The sequence below is a fragment of the Epinephelus moara genome, chromosome 22 (assembly GCF_006386435.1).
Source record: "Epinephelus moara isolate mb chromosome 22, YSFRI_EMoa_1.0, whole genome shotgun sequence".
In the NCBI taxonomy this organism is placed as follows: domain Eukaryota; kingdom Metazoa; phylum Chordata; class Actinopteri; order Perciformes; family Serranidae; genus Epinephelus; species Epinephelus moara.
This window is the reverse complement of record NC_065527.1, coordinates 14,103,075-14,127,502: the sequence shown is the minus strand read 5'-3', so window position 1 is coordinate 14,127,502 and position 24,428 is coordinate 14,103,075. Positions and strand designations below refer to the sequence as shown.

Sequence of the window (24,428 nt, the reverse complement as noted above, 5' to 3'; positions counted from 1 at the left end):
GTGTAGCATCTGTGAAAGACGAAAGGGAAAAAAAAAGACAGGACTTGTATCTATTTTGAAGTCTTACAAATCAGAAACAAAAAAAGGCAGGCCCTTTTTTTTAACTGTATTTTCTCATTTTAACTATTGAATGCAAAATCAAACACGTGATTTGACCTTTTTTCACAAAAAAAAAAAAAAAACCAAGCAAAAGTTCAAATACATGTAAGCCACACCACCAAAAATAGAAAGCAGAAAGAAATAACCATCGTTGGAGGATTTCAATTAAGCCAAAAAGAGTATATATAAACACTGGCAAAAGAAAATATTTTTTGATCACTTTCGATTAATCTCTCAATTCTAAAGAGTAAATGATTTTAGTTTAAGTTTTCATTCATATCTGGGGAAGCATGGGAAGGCATAAAGGAGGGGGTGGGGGGGGGCTAAATTCTAACAAATAGAAGAATGCCTCTACTTCAAATACGTGTCTAAAGAGGTAGATCAAAACAAACTGCAGAGGAGGGGAAAGGGATTGGGAGGGTGGTTTGGCAGGAAGGAAGCAGGGGATTGGGAGGTGTCGGGGATATTTTTAAGTATCACTTGTGCCCCTCAGTTAAGCGTGGTGGTAGGATGGCGCGCCCATGTAGAAAGAAGTGTTCGGGGGACTGAGGTATCAGTGCGCGCTGGCGCTCAGTGGGGGCAGGGTGGGGTGCCTCGTGCCACAACAACCCCCCACCCCCTCAGCTGAGGTAGACGGCGTTCTACTGTGGAAGCATGGATACACTCGAGCACAATCAATATATTTACATTCGGCATGAAGAGACAAATGAAATAAATTGTATATTTAAGTTTTGGATTCCTTTCCTCTTTTCTTACCCCCCCAAGTCAGGGCTCATTCAGTATTCCGTGTGCCTTTTCTGGCTTGTTTTTCCCTGTTTGAACAACAAATTGAAACATCAAGTTGCGTTCGTGGGTTACAGAGAATGTCTTCTTTATATCATTTTCCTATAGCGCAAAAAAAAAAAAAAAATGTATGCGTCTATCAGTGTGACTCCCCCTACCCTCACCATGCAGTGAACGACGTTGACATTGACTTGATGGTCTGGCTACAAGGACCACTCCGAACTGACAAAGCTTGCTCTATGAAAATAAACCTAGTCGGGCTTGGACCTTGCTAAGACACCATCGTCAAGAAGGTGGCTGATGGCCTGGGAACAGAACAGACAAAACAGACGCTCTGCTGACTGTAGGGCAGCTAGAGGGAGGACCATCACAGTCCGCACTGCACTGCCCTGACCACAGCCCTCTTAGGAAGGCAAAAGGATATTTTTTGACAAATTAAAGTACCACTACCAGAAACAATGTCAATCCCAAAACTAAATGGCATTGCTGCAATTATACGGTTGGCATTATTTGCATGTCTTAGTTGTTTTGTACTTTTTTTTCAGAAGATGGTGGACCCTCAGGGGAAAAACTGAGGCGATTTTCTCTCGATACTCCTGTCAGCCGCCAGCTGAGGGGGCGCCAACTCTTGCTCCGGGGCTGCTATGTACAAATAGACTTTATGTACAGGGTCATCTTAAGTCACACATACACATGAACAATGCCACCTAAAGCACCAGAGTTGAAGGCAAGGTCAGTTGGCAGCTGACCAAATTTTAAATTTTCTTAAAAAAATAAAAATGTTCAAAGACTATCAGCTTTATAAAGTATACAAAATACCACAAAAGCAAAATAAAAAAGAAAGGAACATTTTTCATATATATATAATCATTTTCTTTTCTCTTCTGAGGTACTAGATCCTGAGGTAGTTAAGTAAAATGCATATTAAATTGGTTTTCCTGGGCAGCAGCAGTTCGGCACCGTTTCCCTTAGTGTCAGTCGTGGCGCTGCCCTCACCTCTAAATATATATTCATCTATGTATATAGGTCTATCTATAAAATGCATCCAAATTTATAAAATGCCACTATCATTACAAGAGCAGGACACCCAATATAATCCACCCTTTCAGGGGTCCTGTCCTGAAACAAGAATCTTTCCCCTAAACATGGCCCACCCAATCTGAGCCAACCCTCCCCCAAAATAAACCTCTCTGTCGGTCCAACCAGGACCTTGATAGCAATGCCTTTTCCTTTCCACAGAAAACTCATGAGAAAGCTTCATCAACCAATTAAACGCTTAAAAGAAAGAAAAAAAAAAAACTAAATCTGAAGTCAACCAAAACATCTTGTCAGGTTTGAAGTACCACACCAAGGAAGTGATAGGAGGGGGATCCTTATTTCTTCTTTGTGTTTCTAGTGTAAAAAGAGGACAAAAAAAAAAAAATTTAACACACCCGTGGGGGGAGGGGGAGGAGGGGGAGGAGGAGAGCGGTCAAGGGGTGCGTACACGTGAGGGCAGGTGACGTAGTTGGGAGCCCTCAGAAGTACATTCTCACAGAGATGCAGAGAGGTGAGGAGGGTGGAGGTTTGGAGGCGTGGGGTCTCTTTAATAGCCACACTTGAAAGTTCATCAAGTAAGACAAGAAGGGGTGATGTTTGGTTGGGTTCTCATAACCTTTGACCCCTGAGATGAGCATTGTGACCCCGTGTCTTCTTCGTCTCCCCCTGGACTCTGCTGCATCTGTGCATCTGTCGAGTCTTCTGGCAGATTCAGTCACCATTCCTCCAGGTCCGCTGGAGCTTTACTTCCTGCGGGGCTGTGGAGTTTGAGATCCGGATCCGGATCCGGGCTTCGGCTGCTGCTGCCTCCTCACCTGGGCCAGGATCTCCTGAATCTTTCTCTGGGCCAGCTAGAGGACATGAGAACAAATTAAGATCAGATCACAGCACAAAGTAATCTTATTAAGAGACCTTAAAAAAGGATCTGATCGTGACATCCTCAAATGATATCTTGCGAGTCACAGTACATGTTCCTCTCAGCCTGCAGGGGATAATAGCTGACTCTCTGTGGGCTGCAGTTGTCCAAAAGTAACTTATTGCAAGGAACTTCTTAGGGTGTTTTCACACTTGGTACTTTTCAGCCCTCTAAGTGGACTCAGAGTGGTGACACTTGTTTTGGGGCATATGTGAACACTCCAAGAGAACTCAGACCCCTGTGAAGCAAACCGAACTCCGACCGAGTTCGGTTTGCTTCACAGGGATCCAGTCAAGTCCACGGTGCTGTTCACTTAACCTGTGCATTATGAACACAAAGTGCTCAGGTTCGCTTTACTCTTTGCCATTTTATTTCGCCCTCTAGATCACATGCTGTTGCACTGAGACACTTCGGCTTGAAACGCTTGCAAAGAAGCATGACGAGGAGTAGTTTGGTCCACAGCAGATACTGCACGTCTCCAGATGTGGAACGTAGAATACATCAGACGGCAAAAGTCTACAGCACAGAGAAACACTAAGGTTTTCCTGCAATTTTAAGTTCATTTGAAAGTGGGGAGCTTCATAACCGCACTGCAGTGCCACATCAGAGTCAAAGCAAAACTATGTCAAAATATGTATTATATATATAGGCTATAGTGTGAACTGAAGTTGACCCGAGTCCTCTTTCAAATGAACGGACAATGTGAACACAAAAAGAACTTGTCCCTTTTCTGTTGGTCCACTTTTTGGTGCACTTTAAGAGGACTAAGTTTGGTCTGTTTAAAAAGGACAAGATGTGAAAACACCCCTAGTCATGTGCCTCTGGAGAATCAGACCTGAAGCTTTTTGCACGTCTTTGATCGCTTAAAAAAAAGAAAAAAGAAAAAAAAGAAACCCACCTGGCACGCGAAGAAGTGTCCGCTGATCTTCACTATAACCTGGTCATTCTCATCAGGTGTCTGGTCCCGTGGCACCACCACCTCTGCACAGGTCAGGTTCTGCAGCTCATTTACCTGCAGCCACAATCAAGAGATTATGAAATATTCACAACTTAAAAGAAATCAAATAAGAACAACACCATTTTTCATTTGTTGGAACAAACTTAAAGTTAGTGCCGCATTAAGCTTTGCAAAATTGTGGCTCGGGTTTGTTCAGCTAGTGTAGTGGTTCATAAATCTTACCGTTTTTCCACCCTTTCCGATGACTCGTCCAGCAGCACAGGAGGGAACCTTGATGTGAGCCTCCAGCTTCACCTCTTCCTTAGGTCCAAAGAAATTCTCTTCCTTCAGCTTGCTAAAGATGCGACACTGAGCCTGCAGACGGACAAGTTCGATTACAGATTACCCACGGTGCACTTGGGGAAAAAAACTCAAGAAAAATATTTACATACCGGCTGTAAAGAGCCACTAACATACTTAGAAGAGTCATAAATGAAACAAGAAAATACTGACTGAAAAAAGAGCTGCCAACAGCTGCTACCATCAAATTTAATTATGTGGCTCCAGTCTTTTATTTCGACCAGTGTTATTTCTGCAGTGTTATGTGTTCATATGGCTGTGAGGAGGTACAACACCTTAAACTGAGCCTCTGGCGGTCCAATGATGATGACCATCCTCACTTTGGAATCCATTCCTTCTGGAGGGGCAATCTGAGGCGAGGGCAGACAGCCAGCATTAAATAAAAATAAAACAGCAACCTTCACTTACAATTCCAATTCCTATCAGTCAAGTGACAGCGGGCAGACAGGCAGCATCGACACGTTATCATTGAGATTCCAAACTTCACCTTCTGTCCGTCACTCACCTTGATTGAAGCTCCGGCAAAGTGTGACAGCTGTTTGATGTGTTGACCCTGTTTTCCGATGATGGCTCCCACCGCAAGCGCAGGGATGAACAGGTGAACCGTCTCCGACTCTGGGTGTCCCTGCTGGGCATAGGCACGTTAGTGGTACCGTAACAAGGAGCTCGCACAGACAGTAACTGCAGACCTCTTGCTTCAGTCATCACTGTGCAAAATGCAGACTGTGGATCTAGCAAACGCTGTTCCAGTTCTTTAAGATGCATTGGAGCGTGGGCCCTTTGGTCATCACATCCAGTGGCATTTCTTAACGCCACTGGATTTTTACTTATTTCTGAATAAGAGAGCGCACTATATGCTCCAAATGCCAGAGTTTTTAAGTCCGTTTTACCACTCAGAATGAAACAGAGAATCCATTTGCTGAATGTTTTTAACCTATATAACACAAATTTGCTATTAAAACTCACAATCTGAGTATGCCACATGCACGACTTTAAGAACGGCCTCTGAAAAACAATCTGGCGGAACGTGCTATCTGGATGTTTTATTAGAAAAGACAATACAGATACCTCTTTGCAAACAGCTACAGCACATTAATTGTGTTTTAGATTGTGTGATTGACTTGAGCTCTGGAAGGGGGGTGGTTTTCATCATCCAAGGGGGACAACAAGTAGCACTGTTGATTTTGGATTGAGCCCAGTATTCCAGTCAATATGTCATCTGAGGCTACTAACAACTTGCTCTGGCAGGCTCCAAATGTAGGAACAGGGCACTGTGAAACATCTGTTGATCTAAAATACAACAAGTCGCCGAGCTACTCTTGCTCTACTCTAGCTCTACAGGAATTGTGTTTCCTCATTGACCAGGTTAAGAACTGCACACAGATTAGGGGCCTCCTAAAAGAGGACAAAGATCAAGGGGCAACTGGAGACAAACTGATGTAGCAAACCCTGCCCCCCCCCTCTCTAATCCCACAGCGAGCAGCCACAAGCCGTGCAGAGCACTTGGGGACGGGTGACTTACAGCAAGGGGCTGGCTACTCGCCGACAGCATAGAAGCCCAAAATGGCCCCTCACCCCCATAAGGACTGCACTAAAGGAAAAAAAGAAACATGAGGCTGAGTTGCTAAAGGCTAAATGTCTGGTTTTTACTTTTAATAAACTGTGCTTTCAGTTGCCGGACCTAGGAGGTGCAGAATATTGAGTTTGAAATCAAACACAGCCAGTCCTGGGTGTGCAATGGTACTGTGTGGAGCAAACCACTGTACTGTTTGTGACAAGGAGACCGTTACTTACTCCAAATGGTGAGCATCCACCATAGGCTCCAGGAGGTGGGACACTAGACAAGGGGGGACCCATGCCTGCTGCTCCACTGGGGAACAAACCCAAAGCGTTCAGATTCAAGCCTGGAATCAGGTTGGACTGGAGCTAGAGAGAAATGAGAGTGTTGCCATGAACACAAAGCGCACAGGTTGTATGCTTGCTTATTACGTTTGTATATTTTTTAACACACACGTGAGGAAGTTAAATGGGAACTTAAAATAAAAAAAAAAGAAAAAAAAAAAAGGGGGGAACATCAGCTTGGTTTGAGAATAAAACCAAAGGTCAACCTATTGTTCCAGGTTCTGATGCATTTTTTTAATTCATTTTCTGTTGAGTCTGACATTCATTATGTCCATTTTGTAAACAACATGCACACTGTGTAATAAACCTTATTCTTCCCAGGTCATAAATCACATCCCGTGTTCACAGCGGTAGTAACGAACATTGCTGTTTTTTTAGTCATTCCCCAATCTGAATTTTCTAGAAAATATGATATCTTTTCTTCAGATTAAGGCATTAGGAGTTCTTCACCCCCAAATGACCATTTGTACATCACTTTCTCACCCTGCGTTACATTGAATTTGTGAAGGAAACAGTTTTTTGGCATGCCTGCAAGGTGAATGAAGAACCAACAAACTGAAAAGTCCTAATAAATTAAAGTAGAAGGGGTGCATGCAGCGGTAGACCAGGAGCGTTTTCTGATTTCCTTCCCAGAATCAGTCAGTTATCTGGTTTCCTGTTTTTATGTAAACTTAGTGACAGTAGTTATCTACTGGGGCAGACTCTCTTCACTTTTGAAGCAATTAGTCGAGAGAAATTCTCCATTAACAATAATTCACACTTCACCCATTTGAAGTCGAAGTTGTTGAATAAAGATGCTTACGTTCATAGCAGCCATGTCACTCTCGTAGGACTCCCTGACCTTCTTCATCACCTCCACCTCCGCTTTTGCGAGTGCCTCGGGGCAGCCCTTCACTGTGATGGTCCGCTCTGGGTTGTACACTGTCAAGTCCTGGAGACTGGACATAACAATGGATGGTGAAAAAAAAAAGGACATTCTGAGTACACATTCTGACACTGAAGTACACACTACAACATTAAAAATGCATGCCATGCTGCTGAGTGACACATATATGAATGGGCTGTATGAATAGCATCAATAAACAGAGCCATCAGTGAAAACAGACTTACGCTGAGATTGTGATCTTGGTCCCCGTGTCCTGCTCGATTTTCTTCAGATTGCCTCCTTCTTTACCAATTAACCTTCCTATAAAGTTGTTGTGTGCAAGTATCTTCAGTGGGATCTCCTCCGTACTGCACAAGAGGGAAAGGATGCTTAGTTAAATGCACAACAGTAACTAAACTTTCAGATTAGACCTCTACTATAAATATCTATTTTTGTCTCACATTAGGTTTCTTTCATACTCCATATACAAGCTGTAAATGCAAATTTTCTTGGCCAATAAATTTCCTGTGCATCCACATCTGCCAATTATAAGCAGGCCCAGCTGTGCACTGCAACACGCATACATTACTATTTCACAACATGCATAAGTTATCATCCCCACTCATTTTGACTGGATTGTAACACGTTAAAACAACTGATGGCATTTCAAAAAAGTGCAGGGGAATTTTAATTAAAGGGATACTCGGCCGATTTTCAACCAGCTTTATATCATAATAATGAGGGCAGCATGTGGAGATGAACTGTGGTTAACTCCTTTCCATCTAACCAGCACCCAGATCTCTCTGCTCCCTTCCCAGCAACCGGATGACACGTTCTGCATCATCTGTCGGAGTTTTGCTGGCTACCAGAAGTATCCTTGAGCAAGATACTGAACCCCAAACTGCTCCTGTTGGCTGTTCCATCAGTGTGTGAGTGCGTTAAAAACTGAGCAGCAGGTGGCACCTTATATGGTCACCTCGGTGTGTTTGTGTGTGTGAATGCGGCGCTACACAAGTGCAGGTCCATTTACCATTTACAGGCTGTCCTCCTGCATTTTCATATTGCCCGCCACCCATGTCTCCATAACAGACACAAAGTGAATAAAGAGACGGACCTGCCCCCCCCCCCCCCCCCTCTCAAACTCAAGCCAATCAAACATAATTATGTATGTTATGTAAGTTATGTCACTGTACTGCCCATCTCACCTAAAGTGTTGTTTTCAGACACATTTTAGTGCCCTGTTTACCTGTAATAGTGAGAGTTTGTGAAGTGGAAGTGGGCACCTACTGTGTCCTGCTTTATGAAAACTGAGGCTCAAAAACTGAAATCGAGAGGTAAACTAGGCAGCGCTGATCAAATATAAAGCAAGATTTTGTTACTGCGTTTCCTGTTTCTCGCCACAAATGTTTTAGCTTACTGTTTAGCTGTAATACAAGATCGTTGGGGCAGTGACATAATTTCAATTTATGTTTGATCTTACTTTTTAAGATGATTTCATCACTGGAAATCTGATTAGATCAAGGGTGTGTTTAACAAAATAACCGCTTCTGATCTTTCACAAGTTTATAGGCGACACATTAAATTGCAAGAACTAAATTAAACTGAGGCAAATATTCCATCGCTCTCATTTTGTTTGGGTGTAAACTCACAACTTTGTGTCGAGGGCTTCCTTCTGCATGATCTCCATGATAGTTGTACAAGCACTCGAACAGCCTTCAGGGGTGGAGTGAATCGTGATGGGCTTCTCTGCTGCGCCTGCGTTTTCTTTCCTATGGATGTCAATCCTAGAGTGAAGGCAGGACAAATTTATTTGTGTAGCACCTCTCAACAACAACGAAAGTCAAAGGGCTTTAAATTATAAGGCATTAAGATAAAAGAAACCACGGCAATAAAAAATAAAACATTAAGATAACAGAATGAGACAGATTGACAATAAAATAAAAATTACAGTGCAGCTACAGCACAGTGCAAGTTATAGATTGTCCCAAATTTTATTTAATAATATGCAGGGGAAGACAGACATGTCTTACACTACGATTTGAAAGAACAGAGTTGGAGTAGACTTCAAGTTATGCTTGTTCTAGAAACCATTCAGAGCTTTATAAACCAACAGTATAGTTTTTGAGTCAATTCTTTGGCACACAAGAATCCAGTGTACAGATTTAAGAAATGGACCGATGTGATCCACTCTCCTGGTCTCACTGAGGACTCTAGCAGCAGTATCCTGAGCTAGCAGCAGCTGTGTGACTGACTTTTTACAGAAACCTGCAGAGACAGCGTTACAGTTGCTGAGCTATCTGAAGGTAAACACATGGACAAGTTTGGATCTGAGTCCGCGATTACGCAACGATTTCTGGCCTGGTTTGTGGTTTTTAATGTAAGTGATTGACGGTGAGCACTTTAATAATTTTTCTTTGGGTCTAAAGACATTTATTTAGGGCTGAGGAGTTAATCTAAAAAAATTTTAATAATGATTTTGGCTTCCAACAATTATGAAAAAAATAATTGAGATAACAGGATTATTGTACCGCATTCTGTTTCACAATGATCTCGTTTTGTCTTGCATTATAAATCCAGCGAACCTCTTTCCTTTACAGCGGTGCGCTCAGTGTTGCAAACTTTGCAACTTTCTCGCAAGATTTAGCGACTTTTCAGAAACTCCAGTGACTAAAATAAACCCCTGCCACTGTGACCTCTGCAGGTGCAGCTTGTTAAGCTCTCAATACATAGCAAAGCAGTGCTCTCAGGATGGCTGATGACACTTAACTTGCGACGGCATCACCTGAAGGTGTTGATTAGCCGAACGGGGCAAAAACAGACTGGGAGGCGAGTCCGTCTCCCAATGCAGATTCAGATTCAATGCAGTGATAACCAATGCTATAGAGTCAAAGTTTTATGATTAAGTGTTACATTACATTGACATTTGGTTTAATTTTATTTATTTTTCTTTGACAAGTCAGTATTTGAGTGCCTTGACTGTAACAGTAAGAATTATGGCCAATGAGCCAAATTTTTGGTACAGTCAGTCATCATACTTATTTAGTGTGCTTGTATGGTACCATGGTCACTTGTTCATAGGGTTATATAACCTGTGTGCTGCCAACATAATTACTGTAAGATATATTATTTCGTCATCTGCAGATGTTGAATGGAAGAGGCCCAGGAACGGAGCCTTGCGGGGCTCCACATGTCATTTTTATGTGTGCAGATGTACAACTACCAATTGACATAAAATAGTCCCTGTCCTTCAAATAGGATTCAAACCAGTTTAACACTGACCACCAGAAAATCTCACCCAGTTTCCCAGTCTGTCTAATAATGTTGTGGTTGTGTTGAATGCAGAAATGAGATCTTATATAATAAGACTGAAACTTTTCCACTGTATGCATTTCAGTGGATGCCATTTAAGATCTTAACAAGAGCCGTCTCTGTGCTGTGTTGTGGTTCAAGTCCTGACTGGAACACCAGAACAACTTTTTATCTGTGGAAAAACAGTTTTAATAGCCCACTAAAAATGGGAGGTTTGATATGGGCCTTCTATTGTTTATTAGTGAGGTGCCTTGATTGCCCTTTTTTTTTTTTTTTTTTAAAAATTGCATTTTGTAGAGCCTGTGGGAATTGGCTTGAGAGTAGAGATGTATTGATTATCAGAAGAAGATCTGATGCCAAGCAGTTAAAGACATTTGAGGCAAGGCAGCAGGAGGAGGATTTCAAATACTGCACCAAGGTGATATGACTGACAGGTTCAACTTGTGTCAAGTTAATAAAATTGGTTTTAAGTGGACACAAGGACAATACAGAACATATACCTGATATGGAGAACTGACAGCATGTCTAACATTCTGAATTTTGTCGGTAAAGAATGAGTTAAATTTATTGCATTGGTTGGTGGATAAAGTCCAGGGTGTACTGACACAGGAGGGTTTGTCAGCCTGTCAACAGCAGCAAGTACAAAGCATGTGAAGTACTTTTGTTTTTGGTAATTCTGTCAGATAGGAACACCTGTCTCATGTTTTACTTCTAAAATAAAAATGCAAACTCTTTACAGATATTATGGACCTGTATTTTTTTTTTTTTTCATTGACACCTGGGTTCAGCTGGTATTTCTTCATGGTGATTTTTCTTACCAGAGAGAACCTACACTTTGGGAGAGGGACGGAAAGATGATTGGGAATTTAGCCTACGCTGATGCTGGAACGGTACAGAAATTGGAAAGAACACAGCTCACTGGTTAAGTATAATTCCTGACCTCTGTGTACGTACTTTGAGTGAGTCTGTTTGGTGATGTTGCGGATAGTGGTGCCTCCCTTGCCGATAATTGCCCCTACAAACTGCGTGGGAACCAGAATGCGCAGCGGGACGTCTGGCAATTTGGGCCGGGCGCCCAGACCTGGAGAGCTGGAACGAGGGGGTCCGCGGGCATTAAAGCCTCTCCTGCCCCCTGCTGAAGGGCCCTCTGGAGCAGCCGTCTCATCTGGGATATACGACACTTTCAAGGCATAGTTTTCCATCATAGATCCGTTGAGCTTCTCCATCGCCCTAGGGAGCATAAAGGGATGTCAGTCTCAAAAACGCTTGATTGCCACTGAGCAGGTATGATTTAACAACACACAGAGGCTTTTAGTCATGGAGAGAAATGCTCTGAATCGCTTATCTGCCAAACAAATATCTGTTGAGACGAGTTTTTTTTCCTATCTCATTATCAATGGGAGAACCCAAAGCTTGGGGATAATAAAACAACATTGAGGGGCTTTGGTCCAAATTGAAAACAGCTATTGTCTCAAATGATGGGCACAAAGAACAAGAAGGTAAGAGCTCCTTACAAACCCAACGTACTGAAGGGGCAATGGCAAAACATCCCTTCTCTTGAGGTACGAGACAGTCACTCTAGATAGCACTCACACTATGTACACGTCTGCCTTGTCAGCCTCAAGGATTTAGATTTGTAGTGAAACAATCAATTATGCCTGGAGACTCCTACAACCACTCGTGCAGAGAGCAACACTGTAGTATGATTCATGTACACCAGGGGGCACCAGATGGCTAATTTAACCCCCCCACCCCACCCCCCTCCAACAAAGACACACACATACACTGCCCCCTCCTCCTCGTCATCATTGCATGTCAAATTAAACTAGACTGGCTTTTGGAAGGAGGAAATCAGGTGCACTGTAAGAACACTGACAGAGGAAGTTGACGTAATTTCCAACAGAATGCTGGGTAAAGTGAAAAAACTTCAGCAGATCCACGTCAAAGACATCAAGACAGATGAGCGGGAGGTTAATGGTGTGAATACACTGCATGTGCGTGTATGTGTGTACTCACAGCCTGGCCTGGTCCTTGGCTGCATATCGAACGTTGACTACTGCAGTCTCTGTGTCAGTGTTTACTGTGGGGTGGGGGGGGGCACGCAGCAGAGTCAATCCACACATTCAATGGCACTGACAATTTACCCACACTGGATACTTACATGGTTAAACAATTACAAATAACATAAGAAATTCTGCAATGGTTCTTTTATAATTAAACCGAATAAAACAAGATTGTTCAATGTAATTAAAAAAAAAAAAACACACACACACAGCACACAAATTCTAAAGGTGTGTTGAGGCAAGGTGGTGGAACTATATTAAAAGCAACTGCGACACAAAGCTTAAACAAGAGTCTGTATTTACCTTGTTCACAGCTCTCTACTGCACCATACTGAGCAAGCATACCATCCAAAACCTGGGAGAAAAAGAAAGAAAAGCCACAATTACTTAGAGACTTTGAAGCTTTTGACCAGAACCTGTTAGTGAGCAGGAGCTCATCTGTGGGAACCAGTCCCGCTCGCTGCCAGGACACAGTCCATTAATTTTGAACCCCAGAGTTCAATGTTGAGTTACGTGGATAAATTTGCTGCCTTCTTGTAAAAGCCTTTCTACCTCAAATTATGACTCTCCCCTCTGGGCACTTGTATGGTGCTCCAGGTGCTAAGCCAGTTTTATAACATTTTTTTCAAAGTCTTCATTTGAGAAGCACCCATGTAAGCAGTGTAAAAAAAAAAAAAAATCATGTTAGATTCACAAGTAGCAGGCTATTCATCTAAAAATACACATGGATTCTTTTTCAATTCTGGTCAACCATTTCACAAAAAAATAAACAAATCCACACAGCTATGGGTGCTTTTACGTGTTAGGCTTTTTGAATACTGGCAAAAATAATAACTACATGACAGAAAATTCCCAGCATGTTGGGATCACACATATTATAAAAAATGTTGCTTTATTGAAAATGCATTCAAAAGAAAGCCACACCATGCTGGCCATCTGCCCAAATCTGGAGACCTCAGGATTTCAATTCATAGATGTGATCAAATGTGGGCGAGAGGGGGAGCGAGGGTTCTAAGCTAAGCTAAGACATCCGACCATGCTCAGTCCAGTCCAAGGCCACACCCCCAAGAGCTCAACCCCACTTTCTGGCCAACAAGACTGCGTCCCTGCCCCCCCACTCCACCAACCCACCAACCATGCAACCTCCCGCCTCCCTGCCATCTCTTCCCTCCGTCATTGGCTGCTCCTGCGCTGATATGGGTTCCCTGAAGCAAAGAGTTGCAGGCTGCTGGCTTGATGCTCTGACTGTCCGTCTACCGATACTGGCCAATGGGAATCCAGGCCATTCAGGAAAGGGTGGGGTACATTCCAGCAGGAAGCAGTGGCTGGGGGGGGAGGGGTACGAGTTCATGCTACACATTCTGTGAATCGGCGCACATGGAAGGGAAAGGGGAAACTGTCCAGGCCCACCCACCCACTACAGCTTGTGAACACGCCACTACTCTCACCACTATTCGCTCGCTGTGTGGCTACACACACCATGACCCATTGTCTTATCTACCTGATAAGATACATACAAGCCATCAAAAGATCCCATTCTATTCTGTTCCTCCATTCTTCTATCCCCTCCCCCCCTCTGGAGGGGCACAAACCTCCATGTCACCTTTAGAGAAAGCAAACAGCTTGATCGCTACATGCTAGGAACATGGGTGGATCTGGAGCTGCAGTTGAGGGACATGCGTAGGCAAAGCGAGCCCACCATTACAAAACACTGAGGCTGTCCGTAGCCATTTGATCACACTGAGTGAATCAGGCTGAAATCTAAAGCCATGCATTAACCCCTCAGTCTTACAATTGAGAATAATACTGAACAATTGTGCAATTCAATAAGAAAATTCTCATTAGGCTTCCATAGTCTTTATGGAGCAGAAAATTAAACTGAGCAACACTACAGGCACACGCCATCACAGCTAAACCTCTGCAGAGGGAAGAGAAAGAAAAAAAAAAGTCACATAAAGCTGAGCTACTGGCACATGAGATTCCACATGGAGGTTAAGACTGGGATCTAAAGTTTGACACAAATGACTTCTGAAAAAAAAAAGCTAGGGTGAAATTTGTGAGCACTTCAAAAATGTTGAAATTTAAGTCCAGATAAATGTACGTGTGCCCAGCAGATTAGTGTGTAATCAACTAGAATGTGTAGCCGACACTGAATACTTTCTAAATTAAATACTTATCACATGCAGAGAGAGAAAGACATACAATGCATGGACACACACACACACACACACACACACACACACACACACTCACACACACGACTGTTGCTCAACACTTTTTTTTTTTTCCCCCTCTGATCAGGCAGTGGCCTTGAAAACTGACCATGATACAGCTAATAATTTCTTTTAATTCTTTTCATTCAATTTAACATGATTTCTTTTTGCACATTAACCCTTTAAAAGGAATGCAGGACTGTACATGGGATTTAACACTGACCTTGAGCGTGTATTTTACTGCTTGTACTGACTTTAAATCCTCTGTAGAAACCTGAGATAAGAACATTCAATGGACTCATTTGAGCTCCATTTATGCATCATCAATTTAGACAAGGGTTTCTCGTGAATTTCTCAGGAAATGTAGGGGGGGTATTTTTGCCTCAAATACCAAGGGTCCAGGGTTACAGGGTTAATCCAAGATCAAATAAAATAATTTGTGCGGTTCAAAAGTTAGCTGTGTTGGAAAAGTTGTGCGTACGATTAATTTTGGAGAGAATTCGCTGCAAGATGTGAATTTTTTTTTCAGATTTTTTTTCCTTAATGCGGGACCTCTGCCTGGGCTGTTTGTATATAAACGTGCTTGCAGACACAACAGAATGTACACAATAAAAACACGTGTTTCAGATTTATTGTAATGCATCTTATTAAAATTGTACAAGCACTTTTGACGAGTTTCCACTGTTGTATTTTAGCCAGCAGCATCAGGAGTACACCGAAATGCGAAGTGTAGAATTAAATTTATTCTGTAAATTTGTCAGTTTAACCATAAAAATGCCTTGTAGTATTTTCTTGGACACCATAAACTATGTCCCTAAATTAGGATTCAGTCGAGTCTTTTGCAGAATCACAACTTCAACATTATAAGCTTCAGGCATGTAATTTTTCTTGCATGGCCAGTGAGTGGATTGCATTAAATTTGTACAGGTGTGTTTTTATTTTCTCCACTCTTTATGTGTCAAGGAATCACTGACATATGTGCATCTTAAATTTAAATCAATTAATTCCTGACTTACTGTGCAAAAGGAACAAAAACTAGAATACAAGAAAGCACTGATGAACTAAATTTTTTTTTTTTTTTTTAAATAAACAGAAATATCCCAGTGAACCACATAAGGATTAGCACACTTGGGTTGGCCATGGGGCAACGTCAAAGCCACTCTCGCATGAATGTTTCACAACTTCTCAGACAATACACTCATTTTCATTTCGTATCCACAAGTTTTACTTTTTTCCAAGAAAACACATGGTGTGAAAAGGCATTCATTTTCTGTCAAACTAGCCCATGTGATCAGCACTGACAGACTCCATGACTGAACAGTAAAGTTACGTCTGCCATTTTATGCACATCACATCCTGTGTAGCCAAAGAATCAATTCAAAACCAGCAGCAAGCTTTTTCATAAAGCTCTAAAAACATGCCTAGCAGGTAGCCAACACATGTAGCAACATAAAGCTACAAAGATCATGCAACTACTTGAAGTTTCATCATGAGCCTGACCCAGCCAAACCACCTGGAGACTGTACCCTTCTCAAATTCTTCCAATGTCTTGTTAAATAAACAATGATCACCTATTGTTGCTTCCCAAAGCTCCAGTGTAGCTAAATTGTAAAAATCAAACCTTAAAATCTTTACTACCAAATTACCAGTGCTTTTACAATCATGTCTGTTCCACCAATCACAGTTCCAACCACTGGTCGACCTTAGCTTGTAGCCACGCTCAAACAAATCATGAAGCGCATGCTCAACTGAAACCCAAAAGGGGGTAAGGTGACTCCAGAGGCCACTAAATGAGAGCCCAGTTGGGCTGCCCAAATGTGCCCCGCCCTGGAAGCAGTTAGCAGCCTGTTAGCACTCACCTCCCACTGCATGTGAGGCGGGATGTTCCTGATCTGCAGCTTACAGCTCCTGGAGAGAGAACAAGGGAGGAAGAGGGTGGGGGATGGATGAAAGGAAGAGGAAAAGAAATTGATGAAGGTAGATGGGAAGAGAGATGGGAGACAAGAGGAGAGACCGTTAGTGGCTGACAATACCCAGAGCACCATCATACAAATGACAGAAAAGGTATTTTAATAATTTAAAAAAAAAGGGGGTCTTCATTCCCTCTGCTTTCTAGCGAGAGAAACCAGGGTGGAGAAGCTGCACATATGACCTCTACTTTAATTCCATTCCCAACCCAGCAGGTGCACTGAGACACCCTGGGTGAAACGTGGGAGGAAGTGATGGAGAAAAGTGGGCAATGGGGTGATTTAGAATCACGACTGGGTGGCCTGAATTGAGAACTGGGTGCTCAAAATTAAAATAACGCTAAAATCGCACCACACCCTTTGTCCCAAATCACCAACTGTGTCACACTGAGTGTGAAGATCGAGATAGGGAGGAGAAGCAGGACTGTGAAGCTACAGAAAGGAGCAGCAAGGGGCATCAAGAGGAGTGCAGAAGGAGGAGAAAAAAAAATAGAAAAGGCGAAGATGCATCTGAAAGTCTTGTCTACACAGTTTGAGTCAAGCATGTGCCCTGTAGCATTGCATCATGAGGATTCAACCACTGTAAGGCTCAAGCCCACTCTTTTCAACTAAAATAGACACTTAACCAGGAGCATCCAGCTGTTGTATCAAAATTGGGGGAGGGGGGAGGGGTTGGGGGTGGGGTGCTGCAGGTGCCAAACGGAAACCAAAGGGAATCTCCACTGGCCGCGTCACACTAAATAGGAAGAATCAAAATTGCGTGCTTGTTCATGGAGTGTGTGCATACAGCAGAAGCAAGTGGAGACTAGCAGTTACAATGGTGCTGCTGTGCTCCGTCACCAGCAACAAATAAGGGCAAAAATCCCCAATTCACCCTTTTAGCTTTAAGGTTCCCAATTTAGCTATTTTGTGTACAGCAGCATGAGTATATACACAGGCTATGAGTGGAGGTCATGCAGACAATGGGACTTGTGGATCAATGAGTCAGAGTTTCACAAGTGTCTGCATGCATGTGGACGTTGTATAAAAATGTGGGAAAAGTGCAGGCCACTCCAAAGTCCACTGCCTGTTGACACACATAGATCTAAAGGAACAAAATGTACATATGGCCGAGAGCTGAAGCTTGAAAACACACACACACACACACACACACACACACGCACACACACAAAATGTGGAATCACAAACCCTGACCCCCAACCCATATCCACACCAGCCTTACACACACTCCACACATACCTGCTACATATGCAGCTAATTTAAGATATATTGTGTGTAGCCATAATTTCCTGTCTGCCGTGTAACAAAAAAAACTTTGAGGAGTTATACTACACACATTTCTCTTGTTCTTTTTTCCCCAAGCTTCACTGAGCTGTTAAAAGATATCTAAATGCAGCTCATCTACTTGTACAAACTGCTCCACTGCTAGTGGTTTTCTAATCTGCTGCGAAGATGATAACACCTCACAACATGCAGTATATATAAACTCAATCTTTACATCATGAGCTCAAATTTAAGAAAAAAAATATATGACAAAAAGGTAATATTAAATTACACACAACCACATCCACGCAGTGAAACGTACTGCACATGTGCAACAAGGGCAGCAGCAGTTGGAATTCCTCAGCTTAGCCACTACGACCATGATCAAGCCAACAGCAGCTCAACAACATATTTAATTTGAGACATTAGGAAGCTACTTAATTCTAAATGGGCAAATTGTAAAGAATATTCCCAAATAACTTCCAAGAGGAATTCCAGCCCTTTCCGGCCCACTGTGCCATTCCTGGCTGATCCGGCCCCCCTCTCCCCACACATTCTGTATGCTCTGCATTGCGGTGGGAACGCCATGCGAAATGTGCAAATGCACCAAGCACTTCCAGTCGGATTAACCTATAGCTCCACACACAGAAGAAGTCAGCCAGGGTATGGGGTGGGGTGGGGGTTGGTATACATTCCCTAGTCCAAGCCTTTGATTTGGGGAGGGGGGGTGTGTGAGTGGGGTGTGGTGCTTGGGGGGGGGGGGCTAGCCCTGTTTCAGGCAAGGGTAACAAGGGCCCTCTCTGCCCTGTGGGGGTGGGGCCCTGTTGCCATGGACACGGACAAGTCCACTGACAGGAACATGTAGAGCAGGGTTAAAAGTGGGAGGGGGAGGGAAGGAAGGGAGGGCCAGGAGTGACTGGGGTTGGCTCGTCATGTGATGGCCAGGAGGAGGCCGGGCTCCTTATTTACTTTTAAAATGGACCAATATTCTACACGTTCAACCACTTTCTACGCCACTCAGCTGGGACCTACTGGGCCCACACCATGGACACCAAGTGGGTGTGTGGACACGTATGCAAGCATGCATATGCATCCATAGAGAAAACACAGGAAGATTCACAGCTTGAGCACCAAGAGGCTGCACCACACCTGTATTCATCTCCATTTCTGAAATCATCAGCCCTCACTGACGCACTCTACGTCAACACCATCAGGGACGGTGTGGGACACACGAGACCTGTGCTCAACACCCACCACAGCCACTGACTATTCAGTATGCAGAGGTTCTGAATGACTGAACTCCACACAGTCTGGTTTCCGCTGCCCTCTCACAGGCCTTATATGCACACGGTGCACCCAATAAGCTACATTCAACACTTCGTTTGGATAGATTGGTTTGGAATTCCCTCAGAGAATTCCAATGAGTTGAATATCAACAGTTAGAAATGACTCAACTTCTGCAAACACTATCACACATGTGCGTCTGCCTGTCCAGCTACAACAAAATACATTTTATATACATTTAAGAGAAAGCAAAAATACAATGATATTCTGATTTGAGCCTAGCAAGAGGGAGAGTTAAGAAACCTTTGCTTGCAGTCTGGGTAAAACAAGGGGCCACATTCATAATTCTCTGGCACCCCAAGTCTCCGTCCCCAAATCCCCATTTTTGCAGGTGGGGCCCCACAGTGACCTCATGACCCAGAATTCTTGTAATAAGAGCCAGGAGCCATTTCTACAAACAGCAATGATAACGATCTACGCTATTGTCTGAATTTATGGAGTTTTTTTTTTTTTTTTGCTTGGTTCAAAAAAAAAAAAAAAAAAAAAAAAAAAAACACTGCATAAAAGACGAAATGGCTGAAACTTTACACCACTCACTGAGAACAACTGCTACACTTTGTTTATAGATGTGCAACTTATTTCTTATTTAACATACAAAAGTATGTTTAACATCCGTTTCCCTCTCGCTGACACACACACACACACACACACACACACTCACAGACACACACACACACACACACACACACTTGGGGCCACCCCTCCTACAGCCATGCCATTTTCTTTCTCCACATGTGACTAAGCCAGTATGTGCATGTGGGGATGAGAAAACTACTTTTATTTTAATTTAAGCAAGAGACGCATCATCTGACCCAGGAAGTCTAGTCACAGTGTACACAATAGTGACACCGCTGCAACTCAGTCTGACTTTAATTAAGGATGAAATAAAACATTTGGAGTGATTTTTTTTTTTTTTAAATCTGCTCAATTAGCAACTGTTGGCAAAAAAATAAATGTATGTGGCCCAGTTGCACTAACAAGCAATTCAGTACACTTTTGCAAAAAGCTGGGTCAAAAGTGAAAATATAATTGCCATTTTAAACAGTTCTCCTAATTGTGGAAAATAAAGCTCTTTAAAGTTAAATATAAATACACCTGTAAGATTCAGATTAATGCTTGGCTCCCTATTGTACAATTTACATGCCTTCAGGGTATAAAAAAATAAAAATAATAAAAGCTTAAGATATTGTCAAGAACGAGTGGGTGTCATCTTTAAATGCCAGATTTTAAAAAAAAGAAAAGAAAAAAAAGAAGCCAAGCACAGAATGTTTTTCAAAAGTCACACAGTGAAATGTAAATGTTCATAAGATGGCTGAAAGGTTTAATAACTACACAATACTGCTGATACAACTTATCTGTAGGCAGGATGTTTTTTATTTTGTTGTGTCATGTTATTAATATGTAGGCTACAGTATATTTTCTGGAGTCACTATTAAACATAGCAGATGTTTTGCTTACGCAGGGGAGATAATTTTAGGCGGCTTTCGGCCACATCCATGACAAATTACGAGGAATGTGCATCAAGATGTTTGATTACGTGACATATTTTGGCCAGTGTGAAACGCCACAGTCCACTGCACGTCACCCTACACATTTCTATCTTTATGAGCCCCAAACTGTAGCCACCCCGCCTTGATCTCTGTCTGCTGTAGCACTTCCCCTTGCTGATAGGTTCAAAGGTTAAGCCATGGTGATTGGCCGAGCCCACAGTTGATATTTGCAGGTTGGAATGCAAAGAGGGGCCCCAGTGTACAAGTGTGTGTGTGTACGTGTGAGTGTATGTGTGTGTAGCCTATACTCAGAATACTGTTCCCATTGACTACTGCTGTGTTCCATGTTGTAAAGGGAGGGCACGTTTTACTTTTTTGAAGTGTGGCTGAAACTCGACTCTGTTGCTGCCATAGCCACCACAGCAGGCTGCACTAAAAGACAGAGCAACGTCACCAGTTTTTCATGATCAGGAAAATTTGGAGGAAGGTCTCAAGATTTTACAAAATTCCCCATGTGGCTCACCTGGTTTATTTATTCAAAGATACAATGCAGCCTAACAAGCTGCCAGATATGGGGGGAGGCTTGTGTGACGTCCATATGCAAAATACATTTCACGTAAATATGTTAAAATTCCCTTCTTCATCCTTTCTCGTCTTTACGCACTTTCTGTATCAATTTAGGCCACGTATAACAGCCTCCATGTTTCACCTCGCCCCTCTGATTTCAAATGTGGCGTGCGTAAAACAGCACATCAGTCAATCTGACTTAAAAACACACCAAAACCAGGCATATTGCGTGTAGTGCCTCTTAGAAATCAACACACCAATTACCAAGCGAGAGCCATTTTAATTTAATCCAAGAAGCGATGGATTAATTATGAGCGAATTGCGTCACCACTAAAAAATACGCACACAAAGCCAAAGAGCCCCAGTATTTGTCGTCCTCAACACAGATTACGCACACAATACACAAAATATTTACACTACACTTTTGGGGAAACATTCACATAAACACGACAGTCCAAGTGTGGTTACGGGGGTCTAAATAAGTCAAAGTAAGGCTTTTCCGTGACTTGGGCCCCAAACCTCCCATTCCACTCGCGTTTGGGAGTCCATCTCATGCAACAGCAGCACAATGTGCAGAGGAGGGCGGAAGCGCAGGGCAGGCAGGGAGAATGACGGGCAGATCTTTCTCAAATGGACGACTCCACAAGGCCTGTGCGCCTCAAATCCAGCCTGCACTCACTCTGCACACATTTCACCCAGCACACTCAGGCTTTTACTAATCGCCCTGAGGTTCGAGCTCAAATAAAACCAAGTAGTGTGCGTATATAAAAGGCACAAGAGCGAGAAAATACAAGCATGAGCTAGCTACACCATAATGCACAACGGTTTTAGGAGCACACCGTAGTCATGGCGAGAGGAGGGAGTACACCACCACCATACGCCCCTTTCATTTGACCCCAGAGCATTCAGGGGGAAAAAAAAGACACCTCATTTCACCAAAATGAAAATACTGAATGCACAAAAGCAACATAGACACACACTTGCAAATATCACTTGGTAAAAAAAAAAAAAGTCTCGAAGAAAATATTTAAAGGATTAAAAAAAAAATGGAGCTCCCACGAGTTAAACCAAGAAGCAGTGAATTAAATTAAAACCCGACCTACCTTTGACGTTTAGGGACCGAGTACTCCACTTCGAGAACTTTCCCATGAAGTTCAACTTTACCTAAAAAAAAACAAAACACAACTATTAGTGTCATTTATCATTTGACCTTCTTCTCTACAGGCCTCCTTCACTGCTCGTGGAAATGCATTTAGGGTTAGTGTTTACTGCTCGTTTTGTGCACTGGGCTTAAATCTAGACGTGCATATGAACACACAGCGACGTCCTGGTTATTTTTTTGAGCACATTGTGATATTAGCTGGACAAATTGTTGCAAAGTGTGCGAGCCACTGAGCACGAGCACACAAATGAGCCAGGCATTAGCCCCCTATTCGTAAAATCATACGAGTTGAGCTATATTGTTACGTGTCCCAGTATGAGCAGGCCTTGGTTTAATTTAGCACCAAATCACGAGACGAAGTGGGTAATATACAAGAGCAAATGGTCGTGTGGCTCAGTTAGTTGGCCTACATTTGACCAGCACAATTAAACCACCTGGTGTGTCAGCATGGGCGAAATGGCTTCACAATGTAGCGAGTTGTGACCACTGGAGAAGGGCCTACAGTTTGGAACCTGGATAAGAGTGTAAGTTCAAATTGAAGCTGGTAAAAGCAGCAACACACCACGGCCTCTGCTCCTAATCGTGCCAAAGTGTGCTGTGTGATAAAGCCTACAATAAGGTTCACTTCACGACGTCCACAGCTCGCTGCCTATGCGCCCCACTGCCCCTGAACGGCACATAACCTGCATAAGGAAAGCCTTGGTATTTCTCATCCACATGATTGTGTTTACTCGACCATTTTATCAAGCTACACTCAGTGAAATTACAAGAGCAGGATTTCACTCAAACCCATGGCAGCTATTTGTCTGAGCCCCCGGTGTCAAAAGGCCAAGTAAAGGTTGTGTGAGAGAAAGAAATGCTTGGATACACCCCCACCCTACAGGACTGAAGTAAAGGCAATCTTCACACAATTGCAGCTCTCCGTGCGTTCTTCCAAATGTCACTTTTCGAGAACAAAAAAAAATCTCACCTGAAAGCATATCGATGGCCTTCATTGCAGCTTTGTCGTCCGGGCAATCCACAAATGCATAGCCGGTTTTGACAAGAAACGGACCACTGTGCGGAATCTTCCACTGCTCAAAGATAGTTTCGAAGTCCTCCTCGCTCGCCTCAGCGCTCACGTTGCCAATGTATAGCTTATTCATGTTCTGCGCCGAAAAGGGACAATCTTTACGCTGAGGGAGAGATAGTTATTTGCTCTCACGGATGTGCAGTGTTTGGAGTAGCCTAAATCGCCTTTACTACTACGGAGTGGCTGTGGCGTGCTTCCCGGTCGTTCAAGCCACAGATAGATTTAAACTGGCAGCCTCACAGTGCGTTTGCTCTCCCTCGCCCCTCTGTCTCTATCGCGCAATAAATAAATGCTCAATTATTAATCTCGTGTCTCCAAACGATGGCGGGCTGGGTGAAAAGGAGGAGAAACTACTTTGTGTCTTCCCCCAAACCCCTTGGCAAAGAGACAGAGAATGTCACACACACGGTAAGGCTGGCGCCCGCCTCTAAGTCTAGAGCCTAGAATAAGAAGAAGAAGAAGAAGGGGGTGAAAAAAAAATCCTCCGCTATTCCGGCTTTTTTGAATGAGCCACGTGTTCAAACTACAAATCAGCCCACACGTGAGGAATCCCAATTGCTCAATTAAGTGTTTGGGATTGGGGAAAATTGCACGGGAATCTGGGGTGGGGACAGCAGAGGGGAGTGGAGAGAAAAAGGAGGGGAAGAGTGGATTGGTGTTGGGAAAAAACCTGGCGAGCTATGTGCGTAAAGGGATTCCGTGAGAACCCAGTGTATCTTTACTAGAATCACATTCGTGTGCCTTTCTCTGCAAAGCCCCGATTCTCATTGGTCAGCTGAGGAATAGTAAAACGACAGTGCGCTCACGCACGCCCATAGCAGGGAGACGCTGATATTGCGGGGGCTTGTGCGCACGGCTGTGCTAAGTGCGCTGTACTGATGACACAGGAGGATGAAAAGGGGGTGGGGCCATTCATAAATGATGTTGCTCCATATTGTTAAATTGCATACTGGACACATTTAATTTTAAGAAACTTGACTAGGGAGGGCCCTGCGCCACTCCTCAGGCCTCCGCGCAATATGGGAATGACACGTACTACTATTCTCATGACGGCATCCATCTTCTCCAACTAGAGTGG

General features: G+C 43.2%; 1 protein-coding gene across 2 annotated transcripts; it reads right to left on the bottom strand.

Moving 5' to 3' along the window:
- Positions 1-391: 391 nt before the first annotated feature.
- Positions 392-24,048, bottom strand: igf2bp3 (insulin-like growth factor 2 mRNA binding protein 3). Of its 2 annotated transcripts, none has more exons than XM_050033884.1 (15): positions 23,249-24,048; positions 22,220-22,280; positions 16,345-16,393; positions 12,576-12,627; positions 12,226-12,289; positions 11,164-11,439; positions 8,550-8,684; positions 7,146-7,268; positions 6,838-6,973; positions 5,928-6,059; positions 4,639-4,761; positions 4,409-4,483; positions 4,017-4,148; positions 3,735-3,848; positions 392-2,771 (listed from the first exon to the last, which is right to left on the bottom strand). In XM_050033884.1, the coding sequence occupies exons 1-15, from the start codon at positions 23,421-23,423 to the stop codon at positions 2,664-2,666; spliced, it is 1,755 nt and encodes a 584-aa protein (XP_049889841.1). In that variant the 5' UTR covers positions 23,424-24,048; the 3' UTR covers positions 392-2,663. The 2 variants fall into 2 exon arrangements, with proteins under 2 accessions (XP_049889841.1, XP_049889842.1); XM_050033885.1 differs by having other exon boundaries at positions 4,639-4,758; positions 23,249-24,046.
- Between the last annotated feature and the right edge of the window lie 380 nt (positions 24,049-24,428).

Bases quoted from the DNA above. Each gene is read 5' to 3' on its own strand.
- igf2bp3 (XM_050033884.1), bottom strand. From the start codon at position 23,423: ATGAATAAGCTATACATTGGCAACGTGAGCGCTGAGGCGAGCGAGGAG. The intron at 8,685-11,163 runs GTACGTACACAG...CCTTCACTCTAG, and splicing joins ACCAAACAGACTCACTCAAA to GATTGACATCCATAGGAAAG. The intron at 4,484-4,638 runs GTGAGTGACGGA...CCCTCGCCTCAG, and splicing joins TTGCCGGAGCTTCAATCAAG to ATTGCCCCTCCAGAAGGAAT.